General features: G+C 35.8%; 1 protein-coding gene and 1 long non-coding RNA gene across 3 annotated transcripts; one reads left to right on the top strand and one right to left on the bottom strand.

The window, feature by feature from the left end:
* Positions 1-3,768: 3,768 nt before the first annotated feature.
* Positions 3,769-5,624, bottom strand: LOC125475323. Its single transcript, XR_007256732.1, has 2 exons — positions 5,111-5,624; positions 3,769-4,791 (listed from the first exon to the last, which is right to left on the bottom strand). It is a non-coding gene; the product is annotated as an uncharacterized LOC125475323 (long non-coding RNA).
* A 6,516-nt stretch (positions 5,625-12,140) lies between these two features.
* On the top strand, positions 12,141-15,179 carry LOC103960363 (transcription factor bHLH62). Of its 2 annotated transcripts, none has more exons than XM_048579665.1 (8): positions 12,141-13,380; positions 13,509-13,694; positions 13,814-13,879; positions 13,997-14,065; positions 14,166-14,237; positions 14,357-14,575; positions 14,673-14,751; positions 14,846-15,179. In XM_048579665.1, the coding sequence occupies exons 1-8, from the start codon at positions 12,526-12,528 to the stop codon at positions 14,881-14,883; spliced, it is 1,584 nt and encodes a 527-aa protein (XP_048435622.1). In that variant the 5' UTR covers positions 12,141-12,525; the 3' UTR covers positions 14,884-15,179. The 2 variants fall into 2 exon arrangements, with proteins under 2 accessions (XP_048435622.1, XP_048435621.1); XM_048579664.1 differs by having other exon boundaries at positions 12,144-13,380; positions 14,348-14,575.
* Positions 15,180-15,916: the final 737 nt, after the last annotated feature.

The raw sequence follows: 15,916 nt of genomic DNA, 5'->3' as shown, positions 1-15,916 counted from the left end.
AGTCAAGTATTAACTGATTCTCACCATCGGCTTTGCTTGTGGAATATATTTCAAAATGCTGCAAACAACTTGAAGCATGTGTTTTCGGAGTTTCAGAAGGTTGTAGATTTAAGGTTGGAACTAGAAAGTGACGATGGATTAACACGGAGATATATATATATATATATATATAGTTGAGAATTCAGGGGCTTGGACAGTGAGGTCACTTACATATAACCCTTCTACTCAGTTGGTAACTTGTACTTGCAGAAAATTTGAATTTCAGGGGGTTAGACTTGTCGAGTTTACCACCTAATTATTATTTGAAGAGAGGGAGCACTGATGCTCGACGACGAGATGTTGATTTTGATGCATATGGGGAAGCAAATTTGAGTAATCCAACCTCATCCTCCATGGTTCAATATAGCGAGTTATCTCACACAGCACAAAGAATAGTATCAAAAGGTGCAAATAACAACTCATCGCGTGCTACAGCCAAGTCTGAACTGTTAAAGCTCGAAATTCTTATGAGTTTGAACAAGAAAATGCTCCAGCAAGTGATGCTGCACTGCACGACAGGATCAAGTGGATGAAGATGTTGTGCATCTTAAATTTGCAAGGCCCAAAATAACAGAAGTCCAAGCACTCTCAAAAGGTTAGTACGTGGTTAATTTGTATGTATTAGGCTTGCATGTGTGTACGAAGCCTGTTAGAACATAATTCACGTGCAAGTGAGATATGGGGCTCATCAACAGGTTTACATGAGCATATCTAGGTTGTAATTTATGTGGAAATATCTCATAACAATCTTATCTCTGAGAAAAAGAAAAAGTATAATATCTTAACCTTTATTTTAACTGATACCAAGGTCTTTTGTGATAAAATCTCATACATGTCGAACTATGCAGGTAGTAATTAACAAGTTAGGAACAATATCGGTGTTGTTGAAAGTGAATCTTTGGCCCATCCTTCTGATACTTTGACATAGTATCAGAGTCAGAAAGTAGGTGATAGGAGCATATTTAGGCGACTTACTTAGCTTGTTTTCGTGCATCTATGTTGTTAATTCATAGTTGTTTTAGTAGTTTAAGCCATTTTCGTGTGTTTTTAGGTTCATATGGCTAAGGAAGCAAAAGATGCATTTTGGAGCATTTTGAAGCAAAATTGGGCTTGGAATGGATACATATAGCATATGATTGGAGCCAAAGTGTTGGACGAATTTGAAGGCCTTGTATTCATTTTGACATAAAACAAAAGGGCCTAGCCCATTCTCTCTTAAACCAACCCCAAGGCCATGCATTTCCTTCTAATTCCAAAGCCCACAATCACTTCAAAAGCCATGCAAAGAACAATCCATTCCATAAAAAACAATCCATCAATTCACATGCAAAACCACCATTAACACACATGCACCCAAACAAAGCCAACCTAGCTAACCCTACATGCATTCTTTATGCAACTCTTCATCATTCCACCATTCATTCTTTATTCCACAAACATCTCACATGCATTTCCACCTTCCTACTTCATCATTTCACCACATTCTCCCTCTTTAACTCACATGCATTCTTTATGCAACTCTTCATCATTCCACCATTCATTCTTTATTCCACAAACATCTCACATGCATTTCCACCTTCCTACTTCATCATTTCACCACATTCTCCCTCTTTAACTCATTTCATTATTCATTCACTTTGCATTCATTCAATTCCACCCCACATGCACCCTTTATTCTTCATCATTGCAACCATGGCACATTTACACCAACAAAACAACTCCCATGCCGTGGCCTACTTATATTCCCATTCCCTTTCCAACATCTCACATGCATTTCCACCTTCCTACTTCATCATTTCACCACATTCTCCCTCTTTAACTCACATGCATTCATCATAATACACAAACACATTAAACAAATAGCCATATACACCTCCACTCCTCCTATAAATACCCTTGCATTCCTTCATTCAAGGATCATCTCATTTCATACACAACACACCACAAACACTTCCATCTTCTCCCTAGCCGTGAGTTTCTCTCCATTTCCCTTCCATTTCTCCTCCATTTCTTCCATTTCCATAATCCCCCAATCCATTCAACACACCAACAACATCCCTTAGTCCTTGTGCCACAATAAAGAGGAAGATAAGAGGCCTAAACGTTCATACAATTCACGTTTGAGTTGTTGGAATGTTTACGCGTTTCTTTGATTTCAATGTTTAAATTCAATTCTCTTTGTTTTGTAATATGAGGAATGGAAGAGAAGAGTGCCTAAACGTTCATACAATTCAAGTTTGAGTTGTTGGAATGTTTAGGTGTTTCTTTGATTTCAAAGTTATGAGGAACTAAACCCTTTTTGGCTAGGGGTGATTTCAATACCATGATTATTTATGTAATATGAATTGATGAATTCCGGTTATGAACTCTTGATTCGTGAATGCAATTGGCTTAACTATTTGATGATTAACTTATTTGTGTTTGTTGATTGAGGGTCGACACTTAATTAGCATGCATGAATATGTGGCTAAAGTTTAAGAAGGTTTCACATAATCGTTACTAACTTATACTTGAAAGTAGTGAAGGTCGCTTGTCACGATCGCGTTAAGTTTAATTCTTAGCATGAGTAACATGATGTCATAGTTGCAAATGCTTTGTCAATGCTTATGGTTTTCATTATTCTTAATGATCTTCGATTGTATCTCTATTATGATGACATGTAGGGAACTTTTGAGAATATTTTGGGTTGTCGAATGATGCCATCCAATCCAATAATATAAGGAAAATCTGAGGGTTAACTAGTGATGTCACGGTTAATTTGGGGCATTGTCGTTCATAATTCAATGAAGGAATAACTGGAAATTGATTCATATGCATAAATATCATGTGTGGAGAAAGAACCTCTAGCTAATTCACCAACCATCTTATTTCATCAATTACTTTCTGTCTAGTTATTAACTTGTTTCGTTATTTCAATTTTCGTCAAACCTCAATCCCCATTTTGCTTTAATGTTCAATATAGTTAGAAATTAATTTAGTTTGTGTTTTTAAAGCATTTTGATTCTTTTGGTTTGTCTTAGTGTTTTAACGTTTAGTTTCACATTCTTTGAGTCTAGTTTAGTGTTTTATATTGTTTTTACGTTTTTAAGTCAATTTAGAAGGTTTTAGCAAGCCCTCCTAATCCCCGGTCTAGAACGATCCCTCACTTATCCATTCTACTACAATTGTCAAACGAGAGTTTAATTTGAGTGTCAAGTAATTCTCGCATCAGTAGGCACGTACTCCCACATGATGTGTGGGTTCCCTTGGCACTGCATGTAAGATGAGTTCCATTGGCTCTACGTGGTTGCCGATGTATGGATCTCCCACGAATAACCCACTAATTTGATTCCACGTGAGGGGACATGTGAAAATATCTCACATCGACCATATCTCTAAGAAAAGAAGAGTTTAAATATCATAATCTCCCTCCAACTAATATCGAGGTCTTTTATGATAAAACCTCACACTTGTCAAACTGTGCAGGTGGTAATTAATAACTTAAGGATAATATCGGTGTTATTAAAAATGGACCTTTGATCCGTCTCTCTAATAATTTGACATTTTCATAACTATTTACATTAGCATTCAAGATTTTTATATGGTTTCTTCTCAATCTAGGCTGATCTAATCCGAACTTGATCCATATTACACCTAGAAAATATGGACTACAATTTAGAGTAATATTTTTACAAGCCTTCAAAACCCAAGAAATTTGTGATTTTGACATGTGTATAACTTAGTGTCCTATAAGCTCAAAAAGAAACTATCCATTCATATTAACATTGGGGATATATAATGATATTTTTACACTTAAAAATAAGTTAATAAATTGATATCGAATATATATCCATGATATTCAAATCGAAGACTATTCATAGGTACCACCACATCATGTTAATTCATTCAATCAATTTCTTGTTGGTTTGACATCTTGCAAGTTCTTCGAGCTAGAAGGGATGTTATGTGACAAATAATGCATCCAACACTGTACAATCTCGTCTAGTTGCACCCAAGATTACCTTATGATCCTTTGCAAGATTTTGGGGTTGAATTGTTCATTGTACCACGAGTTATAAAGTATCTTAATCAAACAACAGAGAACATCGCGGCCAACGTTGGCGTTTATGAATGTAAGACATAATACCAATAATCTAGATGGTGTCCAAAATGAAGAGGATCATCAAACAATGGAGCATGAAAACAACAACGTTTGTATGGCAAGGACTCAAGTTGAGGAAGATCATTAAACAACGGTGAATGATAACAACAACGTTGATGTGACCTTAATTGTTGGCTCGAGTCGCTGCCGTACCAATGTTGCTGTTATTATACTCCGTTGTTTGATAATCCTCGTCATCTTAGACATCATCTAGATTATTTTTACTAAATCTTACATCTATAAAGCCAAGGTTGACCGCGGTGTTCTATGTTGTTTGGTTACGATATTTTATAACTCGCAGTACAACGAACAATTCAACCCCAAAATTCTGCAAAGGATGATAAGGTAATTTTGGACGCAAACCGACGAGATTGTGCATTGTTAAATGTATTATTTGTCACACAACACCCCTTCTAGCTTGACGAACTTGCGCAAATGTTAAACCAGCAAGAAATTAATTGAATGAATTAACATGATATGGTGGTATATATTCTGAAGATGTGCATGAATCACTCACGTAGGATTTGACCCGATCACCTTTAAACAAAAGAATATTAATCCATGTATCTCCAACATAATTGTACATCATGCTGCTGTGGTTGGGCCAAAACCTGCGAAAATATTTTATAATGTTAATTAACTAAAAGAAATAAGAAAGAATAAATTTTTGAATTCAATATTTAGCACTTTGGTTTTAAAAAAATAAAATAATGACCTATAAATTGAATAAATATATTATTTATGACGACACCAGAACTCTTTAATCAAAGTTTGAAAAAGACATCGATGTCAATTTATTCCTCGCATCCTTGTTTATGAACATATCTTATTTCCAAAAAAAAAAAAAAAAAAAATCCTTTGAGAAAGCCCAAAAATTAATATGTAATATGAAAAAGCTACTAGACAGATACAAGGCGAAGGATAGCTTACCCGACATGGATACGGAGCAGGATTAGTTGAGACAAGCGTTTCGCGAGAAGTTGGTTCATGAAGAACAATTGCAACAACAAGAACCAGCTTCTCGCGAACCACATGCCCGTCATTTATACTACTTTCGGTCGGATTAACTTCAGCAACAACAATTGCGACCATGTTCTTCTTGGAAACATCTTTTCAAATGATAATATGAACCAGTAACGATCCCCAATACAAACTATTTTCCCTATCAAAAGCTCTCACTATCTGTTTCTCTGCGTTGTGTGGTCGTGTGAAGGGCAAGACTTGCGTTTTAAAAGAGGAAGGAAGGTCTTAGCTGGAATTGTCAGTTTTCAGGAACGCAAGAACTAGTGTGCGTTAAAGGGTGTCACTGACTGATACACGACAACTACACCAACTAACAATTTACTCAGATAAGTAACGTCAACTGATGTATATCACTATATCTTGGCTACATTCATTGAACCTAGTTTTTTGAGCTAGCAAAGCAGCAGTTACAACGTATAGTATGTATTCAATGTTCTCGTTTCTTCTTTTTTTGGTTTTTTTGTTATTTTGGGTTTTGTTCATCAATACAAGTATATGCCCCCGCACACATACAAAGTGCATGAAATTTTTTACTTTTGTTTTTAAAATTTGAAGGAGAACGGAAGAGGGTGAGAGAGAACGTGGGAGTGGGAAGAGAGGGAGAGAGGATTTTTTTTCTTAATTAGAGATGATAAAATCATATTTAGATGAGGCTTAAACAAAAAACAGCAAAACTTTGTAATTTATTACGTTACTGTCCTTAAGTTTTTTGTTATGATAGAAGAGAAAAAAAAAAAGAGTTTGAATTCAGTTTTTTAAAGTAGTTTTACAAAACTAGTTTTCAAAATCTTAAACTTAAAAAGTGTTTGAATTAAAAAAGTTGGATTCAAATAAAGCACCAAACAAACCCTAAAATTTTAACACTCTTCTAAATTTAAATTCTCCATTCTTCATGCCCTTTAGTGTAGATAATATCATTTATTAAAAAAAAAAAAACCAATTATACTCTCTACTACGTTATATTAATTTTTGACCAAAAAGGCAAAAAAAAAAAAAGATTTTTGGGCCTGCAGAAACTGAATTGCCACTCTTTTGATCAACTGGGTAAGGCCCAATTCTGTCTCTAGCTATGCTTTGGGCTAGGCTCTTTGTTAAACCCGTAACGTAGGCTTCCATTCCTAACCCAAAAATTGTCCCACTCAACAAGGGAAAACTTGAAATTTCAATAACCTACTTGACTCTCAAAATAATTTGGCAATGCTTGGCAATAAGGAGTAGCCAACTTAATTTATAGCTAATGTAAAGTCCCTCCTCTTATCAATATGAGAATTATTGTCAACAAACCTTTTCATATGTGACGAATTTTCAAGCTTAACATGTGGATAACTCAACGGGATGACGTGGAGCTCATATGGTCATTTGGCTTCACATGCGGAACAACATGCTTTTGTACCATAAAGAAAGTTGTGGTTTCATCATAAAACTGATTGGCAATATGAGAGTAGAACTTACTCATAAGCCCAAAAAGATCGCTCCTCTCATCAACGTAGGATTCATTCTCAACACTGAGTACTTAATTTTTGTTAGAGAAGTTCTAAGGTGACTTTATTAAAAGTGAAATTCTTCATAAATTCTATGTCTTCTCATGTTTTTTACATAGTATTTTATAATATTGACATAAGAATTGACGTTAAACTGTAAAGTATCAGAGAATCTATAAAAAGTCTTGGGAAAATTTCCTTTGCATTTTTCTTTTTCTGCCGACAACAGACCATCAACTATCTAGCTTCCTTGAAAACGAATATTGACCCCTCTTCCAAGAAAAGCAAACCTACCAACGAATTGACAAAAACAAACCAAATTGTCATAAAAATAATGTAAAAAATTCTGACACAAACTACTTCAAACTTAATAAATAAATAAAAAGTTTACAAAGCAAACAATATTATAAGGGTAATGATAGAAATATTAAATTTATAAACTAAATTATATGTCATCAATAAGAATAAACACGTTTATCAATATGTAAGTAATAAATCAATCATCAACTTTTATGTCTTTTAGTTTTTAAAACTTTGTCTACAAATTTAATCACCCTAACATTACTCATATTATAATCAAAGTGCTAAGCGTAATTATCGATCAAACCCTAACTTTAACCTAACCACCCCTCCCTTGCAGTATATGTGTGTGTGTGTGTATTGATTCCTTCAAAGCTTGATTGGATTGGAAGACTCAGTTACTTGTATCTTTGTAAAACGACGTAAATAAAGCACAAAAGCTAAAACAACCGCTAGCTAACTGTTAACTTATATATTACTTTTTAATTAATTAAGGGATAAAATAATTAAACAAAGTATATAGTCTAATGAACTTGCACCATCGTGCCCCAGGAGCCAACCAGAAACCGACACACGTTTCTCTGAGAATATAAAACTGTATATTATGGAGGAGGGAGGTGCATATGAATGTGTGCATCAATGATTGAAGGTCACGTTAGATCAAAGAGAAGGCTCTGCATTGCATGAATTTATATTTGCCGACACGCTGCAGAGGCATCTTTCTTCTTTTTTTTTTTCGTATCAAGCTTTGAAAATTTAGACACAACACACAGTTTAGCGTTTACACCCACAGAGAGAGAGAGAGAGAGAGAGAGAGAGAGAGAGGATGGTCGACTGGTGGAATGGTGGGCGACAGGGATGTAGCTTCAAGGTCCGATACAGCAGATATATATCATATTCGGTGGGCGGCATATATTGAAGGGCAAAGCCAGTATAATGTCATTAGTTATCTTTGACTCCAACAAAACTTTTATATATTTGTTTGTGTATTGTATGTGACTCTATAAACAGGGCAAATTAAATTACAACGTTTTCCTTCTACTTCTATTTATTCTATTATATTTGTATTTCCTTTTCTTACTTCTTATGTGCGACTCTATTATGCGCATCATGTGTTCGATGAAATACTTTAGTTGAAAAGTTTTGATCGCCTTCAACATTATTCTAACATATCCTACATATTATAAGTCTATTTGAGGACTTATAGTTATAGAGGGATCTTAGTCTCTCTTTTAGTTTTTCCAAATCACTAAATAAATAATTTATCGGCAATGGAACTCGAACTTAAACCTTAATTTAAGAAAGAAAACGATATTATCAGTTCAATCAACCGTGGTTGGCTATTAAATCCTGACTTTATTAATTCATTTACGTATGTATACTAGCATGCATGCTTTTTTTACCACGACAAGTTGAACAAACAGCAGGGCTTTTTTTTTTTTTTTTTGGACAAAAGAATAATAAGAGTATCGTTTTGGGATTTGGTGCAAAGATCCGTCGGTTGACTAATTTTAGCATCTTTAATTGTACATATGGTTATGTGTGGTTTAATCAAACTTTATTTCTTTTAATGATTTGTGAACTGAGTGAAACTTTTAAATATGAAGCAACTTGTCGATCAAAAAGAAAAGAAAAATATGAAGCAACTTGAGTTTTTAAAAACACCCTTATCAATGATTAACTATTATTCAATATTAAAAATTTGCGCGGATTACACAGATTTTCTTTTCATAGTTTTTACTTTTGAAACATTAGTTGCGATCCATATATAAATTCATAAAATGAGGATCTAAACCGTTTAATTATGTTGCATCATGTATGGTACGATATGTCTTAGTTTGTTTGGTTTTTTTAGTCATGTCCCTTAGATATGATAGTGTAATGTTTAATCTTAATGTTTCACAACAAAGTTACATCGTAATAATTGGTAAGTCATAATTAGATAACGAACTCATTACAAATTATATCGTCTTCTCGCATTGATATGAGTTATATTTGGCATCTCCTCGGGCACAATAGAGACAACTACATTTGAGCAAAGACAGCTAAAAAAATAAAAGTAAATACTAAATGAGTTTTTAATTTTCAATAAAATAAAAACTAAAAAATGAAAACGAAAGGATTACCCATAAGTTACTTTGTAGGGAAGACTTTAAATTTATATCTTGTGAACAATAACTTATAATGTTTTTTTTCAAACTAAAGTTTATTATATTTTAATAAATTTTGAACTATATAATACCTTAATTTTTCGAGTAGTGTTCTGTAAATTCCCTTACAATCTTTCAAAAAATGGCAAAAATGCTTTGTTTGTCATTCAGTTTTTTTTTTTTTTTCCATAAATTTTTTTATCGCAAATGTTACAATATTTCATTTTCAAAATCAAACAATATTGTCCCTAACATTCATATGCACATATCAATTTGATCCTTCTGTTTATGTTTCATCAATTATTTTATTAGATGTGGTACATATGTGGTGTCACATCCCAGCCTGAGGGGGACCACTTCCCGGGCCCGCTCCACCACAGTAGAACGATATTGTCTGCTTTGGGCTCCGACCACGCCCTCACGGTTTTATTTCTGAGAACTCACACGAGAACTTCATAGTGGGTCACCCATCATGGGAGTGCTCTCGCGCGCTACTTGCTTAACTTCGGAGTTCCCATGGAGCCCGAAGCCAGTGAACTCCCAAAAGGCCTCGTGCTAGGTAAAGATGGGAATATACATATAAGGATCACTCCCCTAGGCGATGTGGGATGTCACAATCTACCCCCCTTAAGGGCCCGACGTCCTCGTCGGCACACCACGACCATGGTTAGGCTCTGATACCAAATTGTCACATCCTGACCCGAGGCGGGTCACTTCTCGGGCCCGCTCCACCACCATAGCAAAATATTGTCTGATTTGGGCCCTGACCACGCCCTTACGGTTTTGTTTCTGGAAACTCACACGAGAACTTCCTAGTGGGTCACCCATCATGGGAGTATTCTCGCACGCTACTCGTGTAACTTCAGAGTTCCCATGGAACCTGAAGCTAGTGAGCTCTCAAAAGGCCTCGTGCTAGGTAGAGATGGGAATATACATATAATGATCACTCCCTTGGGTGATGTGGGATGTCACATGTGTGGCTCACAAATCCAATATAGTAGTGCCACATAAATTATACACATCGGACAAATTACAAAATAATATACAACTTATATATGGGAATCCCACCTTTACTGTCACCGTTGCCTCTTGTGATAAAACGAACATCTAGCAATAAGTGATAAATTGGGGCAATATCTATAATGCTAGTGGTGGGCTATTCAGGCCTAAAAGGTTTATAGGTGAAGAGATACAACAATGATGGATATGGATATATAATGGGCTAATAATAATTTAATATTAAGCTCACTTTTCATATAGGTCGAACTTAAGATTTCTCACATCGTCGTGTGCAAGTGGTCATCATCCTCTTAATAAAAAAAAATGGAAAAGAAATCTGATCTTTTGTACAGTACTTCGATCTGTTAGTTTGTTGGGCCGTATAAGCAGTTGGTGGGCTGTATCTTGTCTGGCCCACTCCATCCAGCACCCTCGATTTTAACTCAAGTTCGATGGAAAGAATACTGAACAGAAGGAAAAGTGGGTGGGGGAGAATAAATTCCTCAAATGTGGACCACACACAAGTCGTTAAAACTGGATTTGAAAAAATATTCCACCCAGAAAAAAATTAATTTAAAGAGTTTATTAATGTTTTTCTTGATCTCCACATATCACCCGAATTTATATCATTTCTGGACCTTAATGTTCTTGATATGTGAGAGATCGAACCAATAATTTATATGAGATAGACCAACAAAATAAATCAATAGAAATTGTTAAATTCAATTTAAATGGTTCAGAAACAATCAGATATGGACAAAGGCTTTGTCCACATCACCCACTACGAGTCCACATGCACAACACAAACCCAGAGAGGTCCCACCACTTTGGCAAATGAAGGTTAAAAAGTGAAAGATCAGTTAAATTATAATGAATTAATATTCCACTAATTACATAGCTTAGTCTTTAACTATGAATCCATGAGAACGATTAAACAAATCCTAGGTGCATTAATCATTGATGATTAACACAAACAAACAGTGCCAGAGTGACAGTGATTTGTTTAGTAAATATGTGTTTATATTATAACATTAAATATTGTGTAAAACGTTGGCATATTCGAATTACAACTTCTATTATATGGAACTAAAAACATTGTATAAACCCATAAACTCAAATATGATGTAAAAAGAAGCAAGAATTTAAAAATATATATAACTTAAAGCCAAAGAAAAGTTGAAATAAGGAGGGGAAGTGAAGACTGCACCGCAATAAAAGGGACAGAGAGAAAAGAGGTTTGGCCTAGAACGGAACAAAATTTGGATTGAGAACACACTTGAATTTTAAGGTATTAGACTGATATGTAACAACAATATTTGTTATACTAGCAAAAAAAGACAGGATAGGCCAAAAACCATTATGTTTCCTTAGTGGCTCCGCCACTAATTAAGACTCTACATCTTTTGAAAAAAAAAAAAAACTAATATGATCAATTGTTAGATTAATAGTCTAACAACATCGTCTATCAAAATACACTTCTACAATGTTATTCTACCATATACTTTTAGTTTTGCACCTGATAAATGAGGTTTTATTGACATTTAACAAGTTATGTTTTGGACTGTAAAAGTATGATTTCAAACGGTCTTGACTTATAGATCACAAGTTTGAAAAAAATTATCAAACTGTTTAGATCAAAAAAAAAAAAAAATTATCAAACTGTTTAGGTCAAAAATAATAAAAATAGAAAAACAAAAAATAAAAATGAAAATATTCAGACCTTTCTCTTTCGTTGAGACTTGAGTGAGGTCCTGATGGCATTGCATTCCCACCCATTCAACGGTCCACCGACTGATACATTGTTGTAAGTATAAATACATCGTATAAATACTATAAATACATGGTTATTGGCCGATTCCTCACGCTCGTTCCCTATCCCGCAAACTTGTATAAAGATGTCAATTTCCGTTTAGACATTAGCATAATTTCATCACATACGTATGGACTAGAAAAATGATAAATAAAATGATTATAAATATCTCATTGTTTTACTAAATGTTTGAAAGGTCAAACAGAAATTTCCTTTCTTTTATGTGCCTTGCTTCATCTCCACTTTCCTCGTCTCTCTCCCCCTCCCTCCCACTCTCTCTCTCTCTTTCTCTCTGTTTGCTCTCTTTTCACTCGCTCCCCACCTTCTTTTAAGCTTTCCTTTCGCTTTTTCCTCCACATTTTGAGTGACAAACAAGGACACCACATCACCTTCATCATATCCTGTCCTTCTGATAGCAGCAACCACAGTTCCAACCTCTCTCCTTCCTTATTTGTACTCAAACAAAGCCACCCACTTGAAGATTTTCCCAAGAAATTTCTGGGTTTTCTTTCCCACTCCCTACCTTCTCACCTGGATCTTCACTTTTTTCTTGGATTCAGCTCCATAACCCTCCTTGATTCCATGGAAAAGGGCAGCCTAGCCAAACCAACCTGGAACCCTTCAGGGTTTTCCATGGAAATGCAGTCCAATGAGCTCAATTGTGCTCCCCAGCAACTTCCCAATTCACTTTTTAATGCCAATTGGGACAATTCCTTGGATCAGACCGATCCTTTTGAGTCTGCCTTGAGCTCCATTGTCTCTTCCCCCATCGCCGCCGCGGGGAACGGCGGCGAGGGAGGAGATATGATTAGAGAACTAATTGGAAGATTAGGAAGCATTTCCAATTCAGGAGAAATATCTCCGCACTCATACATTTCTAGCAACTACAACAATAGTAGTACTAACACTTCATGTTATAGCACCCCATTGAACTCTTCACAGAGAGGCAGTCTGCCAATTGAAAATTTGGCTCAATTTCAGGCAGACCCTGGATTTGTTGAGAGGGCTGCAAGATTTTCCTGCTTCGGTGGTGGTGGTGGTGGCAATTTTGGTGGCCAATTCAACTTGAATGAAGCTGAATTGGCCTACAGATCAATGGCAAGGATTGACTCTGGCAAGCTTTCAAGAGTTTCCAGCAACCAATCACTGAAAGTTGCTGCTGGATCTCAACTTGCTGCTCAAGAAACCAACAAAAGCTCTCCCCTTGATGGGAATTCAGCTCCTGATAAGAAGTTCATCAGCCGGTTTTCAAGGGCCTCCACGCCGGAAAATGGTGAGTTGGGTGATTCCAGGGAGGGATCATCAGTTTCTCAGCAGATCCCAGGTGGCGATTTGAGTGTGAAAGCTGAAATTGTTACCAATTCAAGGAAAAGAAAATCTGCTGCAAGAGGAAAAGCCAAAGCTTCCTCTTCATCTCCCTCTGTTAAAGATGCCAAGGTAATTACTTTAAATTCTGTCACCAATTGTCCAATTTTTTACCCAAAGTTTTTAGTTTTGTTTTTCAATTTCTGTAGAGAATTGTTTGTAAAACTGTAAAAATAATGAGTGAATCTACTTTTCTGCAGGATGTGGCAGAAAAAGAAGAACCAAATGCCAAGAAAAGCAAAAATGATGAAGCTTCTGGGAAAGAAAAGGAAACTTCAAAGGCAAAGACAAAGGCCAATTCAGAGACTCCTGAGGCTCCAAAGGACTACATCCATGTCAGAGCCAGAAGGGGTCAAGCTACTGATAGCCATAGTCTTGCAGAAAGGGTATGTTTAAATTCAATGCTCTGTTCTGTGGATTTGTGTTTTTTTTTTTTTGTTTTGGAATTTGGTTTTGGATTAAAGTTTTTGTTGCTAAATCTTGTTTATCATCGTTACCTGGTCAGGTTCGAAGAGAGAAAATTAGCGAAAGGATGAAGTTTCTTCAAGATCTTGTTCCTGGTTGCAACAAGGTACCTAAATTATTCATATTTGAGTTAATTAAGTGATTTAATTACTCGTTCTGAAACTGATGTCGAAAACAATGAGAATTAGTACTAAATTAGACAATGAATAAAAAAAATTGTCAGGTGACCGGGAAAGCAGTGATGCTAGATGAAATTATAAACTATGTGCAGTCGTTGCAGTGCCAGGTTGAGGTAAATTCAGATTGTCTCAGCTGTTCAACCTTTCCTACTTTGCGATCGCAACACATAGTTTTGTTGCTAATTTGTGTTGGTTGAATTTTTGTTGGCTCAGTTTCTTTCTATGAAGTTGTCAACTGTGAATCCGAGGATGGATTTGAACATGGAGGCTCTTCTGTCAAAGGATGTAAGTTACCGATTTTTCAACTACTTTGTTACATGACATTGATCCCGAATCCTGATGCATTTGCCAGTAGTTACGAACGTTAACTTTATATATTCCAACGCAAATTTCAGATCATTCAGTCTCGTGGATCTTTACAAAATGCGCTGTACCAGTTAGATTCTTCTGTGCCTTCATTCCCTTTCGGATACCAGCCCCAGCAACTGCCGCCTTTACATAGCAGCAGCATCTCTAGTGCGACAGACACACAATTTCCAGCAAACCCTCTAAATTCCGCACTGCGTCAAAGTCACGGCATGCAATTGCCTGCTTTTGACAGATTTGGTGAAGCAGCATCTCAAGTAATTAACCGAAAAACTTGGCTCGGTTAACCTTTATGAAATAGTTTTACTTCGCTTTCGTTTTCTCAAGGCTTACTCAAAAAAATTCATATTCCAGATGCCAACATTGTTCGAGGATGACCTCCAAAGCGTGGTGCAGATGGGTTTTGGCCAGATTCAGCAGGAGAGTTTTCATGGTAATAAAGTAAACTTTTATAAGATAACCTGCAATCGTCAAATTGTCGGGATCGAATGTTTCAACGTTTAATCCATCATTTGTGTTATCTGCAGGCTCAGGGGCTTCAGCTCGGATGAAAGTAGAGCTTTAATCAACAGAAATAACTGTATATACAGAGCAGTTCCAGTTTGAGTGGATCTTTAGCCCCTGGAGGAAAATAACAGTTTCTTCTTTTCAACATGATTGGCAGATTGATTCAGCAACTCATTCTTTTGGAGAATTCCACTTTAATGTAAATTCTAGTACTAATTGCAACAATTCCATAAGAACAATTTTTCAGATTATGTAGCATGGTAGCATGAGTGTTGGAGGGGTAAAAACTTACCATTTGATAAATATTATTAATCATATTTGTTATAATGTTCGGGAAGTGATTTCCGAGACGCATTTTCTCTCTCTCTCTGCACATTTCTGTTTATTTTCAGCCGTTAATTGAATACTCAAAGAAGAATTAACAAACAAAAACAAGCGGAAGAAGTGCGCACAAGAAAAAACATAGTGTGCAGAAATCATTTATCATTATGTTTCTTAGTTCATGTTATTTTGTGTGTAAATTCTTTGTTGTTGTAATTTTCTTTTTGTTGGGAGAATCTTATGCCCTGTTTGGTTGATGGGAAAATGGATTGACAAATGAAAAGTGAAAAAGCAAGGGCTTGGAACCACCATTTCAACAACCAATAGGATTGGAGAATGCCTGATCTCTCTGTCTTGCTTTTGCCCCTACCCACCTTCTCTCTCAGGGTTGCTTTCATTTGTGTGCTGGAAACTGGAAAGCAGATAATTTGATGACGGGGGCCACAATTTTAACGGAATTGTTATATAATAATCTTATTATGATTGTTAAAATTACTTAAATTGCGTAACTTGTGGCCTAACAGCTGTTAAGTAGGGACAGATGCTGTCTTAAGTCCAACTCATGATTATGAATTATTTTTTGTCTTAAGGTATATTGTCTAATTAATCGTTTAGTCCTAACATGACAATACGATACGTGAGACTCATTCTGTTTTAAGTGACTTTGCGGGTGATTCTCTTGCTATCACATTAGCAGTTAACGTTTGCATGTGGTCTAATATTTTAGTGAAATAGGAGGCATTCCAGGTTAGAAACTTACCTTCCCTACA

The sequence above is a fragment of a genome, unplaced genomic scaffold (assembly GCF_019419815.1).
Source record: "Pyrus x bretschneideri cultivar Hongxiangsu unplaced genomic scaffold, Pyrus_bretschneideri_v1 Contig14, whole genome shotgun sequence".
NCBI classification, from domain to species: Eukaryota; Viridiplantae; Streptophyta; class Magnoliopsida; order Rosales; family Rosaceae; genus Pyrus; species Pyrus x bretschneideri.
Note: the sequence above shows the minus strand (reverse complement) of the source record. Positions and strands in the feature narration are given on the sequence as shown.

Bases quoted from the DNA above. Each gene is read 5' to 3' on its own strand.
- LOC103960363 (XM_048579664.1), top strand. From the start codon at position 12,526: ATGGAAAAGGGCAGCCTAGCCAAACCAACCTGGAACCCTTCAGGGTTT. The intron at 13,381-13,508 runs GTAATTACTTTA...ACTTTTCTGCAG, and splicing joins CCTCTGTTAAAGATGCCAAG to GATGTGGCAGAAAAAGAAGA. The intron at 13,880-13,996 runs GTACCTAAATTA...AAAAATTGTCAG, and splicing joins TTGTTCCTGGTTGCAACAAG to GTGACCGGGAAAGCAGTGAT.